The sequence below is a fragment of the Dioscorea cayenensis genome, chromosome 5 (assembly GCF_009730915.1).
Source record: "Dioscorea cayenensis subsp. rotundata cultivar TDr96_F1 chromosome 5, TDr96_F1_v2_PseudoChromosome.rev07_lg8_w22 25.fasta, whole genome shotgun sequence".
Taxonomy (NCBI): Eukaryota; Viridiplantae; Streptophyta; class Magnoliopsida; order Dioscoreales; family Dioscoreaceae; genus Dioscorea; species Dioscorea cayenensis.
The window spans coordinates 1,122,798-1,127,158 of record NC_052475.1 but is presented as its reverse complement, the minus strand read 5'-3'; the positions used below and the strand labels follow the sequence as shown (position 1 = coordinate 1,127,158).

At 35.2% G+C, this 4,361-nt stretch overlaps 1 protein-coding gene across 1 annotated transcript; it reads left to right on the top strand.

Annotated features, from left to right (window-relative positions):
* The first annotated feature begins 879 nt into the window (after positions 1-879).
* Positions 880-3,875, top strand: LOC120262007 (cationic amino acid transporter 6, chloroplastic-like). The gene is made up of 5 exons (XM_039270043.1): positions 880-1,297; positions 1,706-1,928; positions 2,028-2,379; positions 2,975-3,206; positions 3,291-3,875. Exons 1-5 carry the CDS (start codon positions 880-882, stop codon positions 3,848-3,850), a joined length of 1,785 nt encoding a protein of 594 aa, XP_039125977.1. The 3' UTR covers positions 3,851-3,875.
* Positions 3,876-4,361: the final 486 nt, after the last annotated feature.

Below are 4,361 nucleotides of genomic sequence, written 5' to 3'. Positions count from 1 at the left end.
TAAATATATAAATGCCTATGTATATATATATATATGTGTGTATAACTATATGTATGTGTGTATAATACATATGTGTATATGTATATATTTCTGTACATGTATGTATGTATGCCTATGTGTATGTGTGTACATATATAATTTTGTGTGTGTGTGTATATGTATGTATATATATATATGTATATACATGTATATATACATCACTTAAGGATTTTCAACTCCCGGGATTTCGACTTACGCTCAATTTGGACGTAAATCCAAATACATCCATTGGAGTATTTGGTTTTACCTTGGTATTTTAAAATCCCTCAAACCAAACAAAGGATTTTTTGGATGTGGGATTTGAAGTTACATTGTAACTTCAAATACTTCCAAACAAACACTACCTAAAAACAAAATTAAAACTAATGAACTCATTAATCTAAGATTAGCTCTCACTGTAGCTAAAGGTTACCATTACTGTAGCTCTCTGTGGACGTCTATGCACGTCCACAGAGAACCTTTTCTCTAAATATATATATATATAAAATGAATCATCTAAGAATCTTCATAGATTTCAATTTCAATCAAACGGTTCAACACTGTTTATAAATAGTGATACAGTGAAAAGTGAGATACACAGTGATTTGATCTAAACCGTTCAATAAATTTGTGCATAGTATCTGAACAAATCTAAATCATCCAACCCTATTTTTTTCTAGACCAACCATAACTAAACTAAAAACAAAGTAAAAACTAATCAATCCGCTGTAGCATCATGTTTAGTCTTGTGCTTACCTACGAATGTCCGCAACTGATGTTTTCCCATATATATATATATATATATATATATACACACACACATAGAGGTGAGAGTGAACCTTCTGAGAAAGGGCTACAGAGATGCATAGAGGTACCACCAGTAACAACAGCAGCAACAGCAACAGCAACAGCTCTTCCTTTTCAAGCCCCAAAGCCTACTTCCACGCTTTGACCCAAACCCATCGCCGCCTCGTACGACGAGCATGCTCCATCACCACCACCCGCGACGAGATGAGCCACGTCCGTGCGCGCTCCGGCGCTCACATGGCCCGCTCACTACGCTGGCCAGACCTCATCACTCTGGGTCTCGGCGGGATGGTTGGCGCTGGCGTCTTCATCTCCACTGGCCGTGCTGCTCGTCTCTACGCCGGTCCCGCCGTCATCCTCTCCTACGCCATTGCCGGCCTTTGCGCTCTTCTCTCCGCCTTTTGCTACACTGAGTTCGCCGTTCATCTCCCCGTCGCCGGCGGTGCCTTCAGCTACCTTCGTGTCACCTTCGGTCATTCCTATACCTTTTGTTTTTTCTTCTTTTTTTTTTCTTTAGATTTTTTTAGTCTATTTTTTCTAAAGACAAATGAATAAATAAATAAATAAATAAATAATAAACAGACTTTAACTTCTTTTTTTTTTAATATTATTTTCTTATGTATTTATTTATATCTGATAAAAGATCAATTTTAAAACTTATATAAATATAGTTTTGATTTTTGAATAGAAATTTTTTAATATATGAACAAATATGAGTATATATTGTGAAACTTATTTCATATTACAATACAATAATAATTCTAATTGATTAGTTTTCATCGCTATATATTGTCTTGTTTCTCTCTTTCATTGTTTTTTATGTCTATATCTCAATGAAGGTTCCAATATTCTTTAATAATATTTTTTAAAATTTGCTTAGGTGAATTTGCTGCATTTCTAACTGGTGCAAATTTATTAATGGAATACGTCTTCTCCAACGCCGCCGTGGCAAGAAGTTTCACGGCGTATCTAGGCACGGCCATTGGCGTAAACACCACCGAGAAGTTAAGGTTTCAAGTCTCCGGCTTGCCGGACGGCTTCAACCAAATTGATCTCCTTGCTGTCATTCTCATCATCCTCATCACCTTTTGCATTTGTTACAGGTTATATATATACACATATTTTGAATTATTTTACATACGTTTATAAATTATTATCATTATAATGTTATAAGTTTTTTTTATATATTTATGTTTAACCAGTACAAAAGAGAGCTCTGCAATGAACATGATGTTAACCGGAACACACATGGGATTCATTCTCTTCATTATCATTATGGGATTCATGAAAGGCTCATTGAAGAACTTCACAAAGCCATTGGACCCAACCAAGAACCCAAGTGGCTTCATTCCTTATGGAGTCTCCGGTGTGTTCGCCGGTGCTTCTATGGTTTATCTTAGCTACATTGGCTATGACACCGTGTCGACCATGGCCGAGGAGGTCGAGGACCCGGTGCACGACATTCCGATCGGCGTCTCCGGCTCCGTCGTGCTTGTCACCCTTCTCTATTGTCTCATGGCTGCTTCCATCTCCATGCTAGTTCCTTATGATACTGTAAGTCTTTTTTCTCTGAAGTGGATAAGCCACAACTTTATACTCAATGCAGTAAATTTTATATACAAAATTTTTATTAAATTAAAAACAAAATATCTATATATTCACCTGATTATTGAAGCATTTTTATTTACGTCATTGAATTATAAAAAATTATTAATTTAATTACTCAATTTTAGTATTACAATCAATTAGGTTATTAATATTTATTGTGTTAATGTGGCACTAATGACAATACATACATGTCACTCATCTTCTCGCCACATCAGCATTAATTGCTATATGGCTAATAAAACCTTATTTTCTTCACCAATACTTTCACTAGCCTAATATCTCCTCACTCAATATTACTATGTTAGTTTGAAGTGAAATGAATTACATGTATCACCAATGTTGTAATTATTAGGTGACATAGATTGCCATGTCATAATTAACACCATTAGTGATTAGGTGTCTGTGATGAAAATAATTATAATTTTTATGTTTGATAACTAAATTGATTTTTTTTTTATAATTTAGTGATCTAAATAACAATAATCTAATAATCGAGTCATTATTTAGATATTTTACTCTAAATAAAAATATGAATTGACAGATTGACACGGAGGCACCGTTCTCGTCGGCATTCAAGGGATCGGACGGCTGGGATTGGGTGTCGAAAGTGATCGGAGTGGGGGCCACATTGGGAATAGTAGCTTCATTGCTTGTCGCCATGTTGGGCCAGGCCCGTTACTTATGTGTTATAGCCCGGTCCAATATGGTCCCACTTTGGCTAGCCCGGGTCCACCCCACCACTGCTACTCCAGTCAACGCCTCTGTTTTCCTCGGTAACATGAATTAACTTTTATCATTTATTTATTTATTTATTTTATTCATTCATTATATTAAAACTTATTTAATTTAATAAACAGGAGTAGTAACGGCAAGCATAGCATTGTTCACAGATTTGAATATACTACTAAACCTTGTGTCCATTGGAACACTGTTTGTGTTTTACATGGTAGCCAATGCTGTCATATTCCAACGTTACGTTGCATGTGCATCCACAAACATTTGTCCTACCATCATCTTCCTATTCTCATTCTCCTTCATTTCTATAACATTCACTATAATTTGGAACCTTAATGCACCTGGAAAAACAACACCTTTTCTACTCTGTGGATGCATTGTGGTGGCAGTTATGATAGTTCAAGTGTTCAAATCATCGGTTGCCGAAGCGAGGAAGCCGGAGTTGTGGGGAGTGCCATTGATGCCATGGATACCTTCAGTTTCAGTATTTCTTAATGTGGTGTTGTTGGGTTGTCTTGATAAGGCATCTTATTTGAGGTTTGGTGTGTTTTCTTTGTTTGTGGTTGTTGTTTATTTGATGTATAGTGTGCATGCTAGTTTTGATGCACAAGAGAATGAGGATGTTTTGTTGACAAGTAGTAGTCATGAATATCATGCAGATGATGGTATTTTGAATTTATGAGGAAAAAATGTTTGAGGATGAATAATTTTGGCCTTCCATTAATTTCTTTCTTAATTAGTTTATGCACGTATTACATATCTTATACTTGTAATTATGTATATATTAGAAATTACCGGTATATGACATGTAAAGTGCATAAGCCAGTACATGTAATTAGATCATTGCAAATGTAAAGAAACAGACAAAAAGAAGGAAAAATTGGTACAAATATGCTTAAAAAAATTGTTTTATCACATTTTTCTATACGTAGTGTCATAGTATCTTTTGTGTATTTACAAAATTTACTATATATAATTTTTATTTTTTTGGATAAATAAAATACAGCTTCTGAAACTCAAAAAACAACATTTGAGGAATCCATTCCAATGATAAAAAGAAGACTCAGGGGCTGTTTGGATTACGGATTAGGAATGAGAATGGGGGGAATGAAAAAGAGAGAGGAATATGAATGAAAATAGGGGGAAAGGGAAGGATAATGATGAAGGTGTTTGGTTGGAAGGAATGAGGGTTA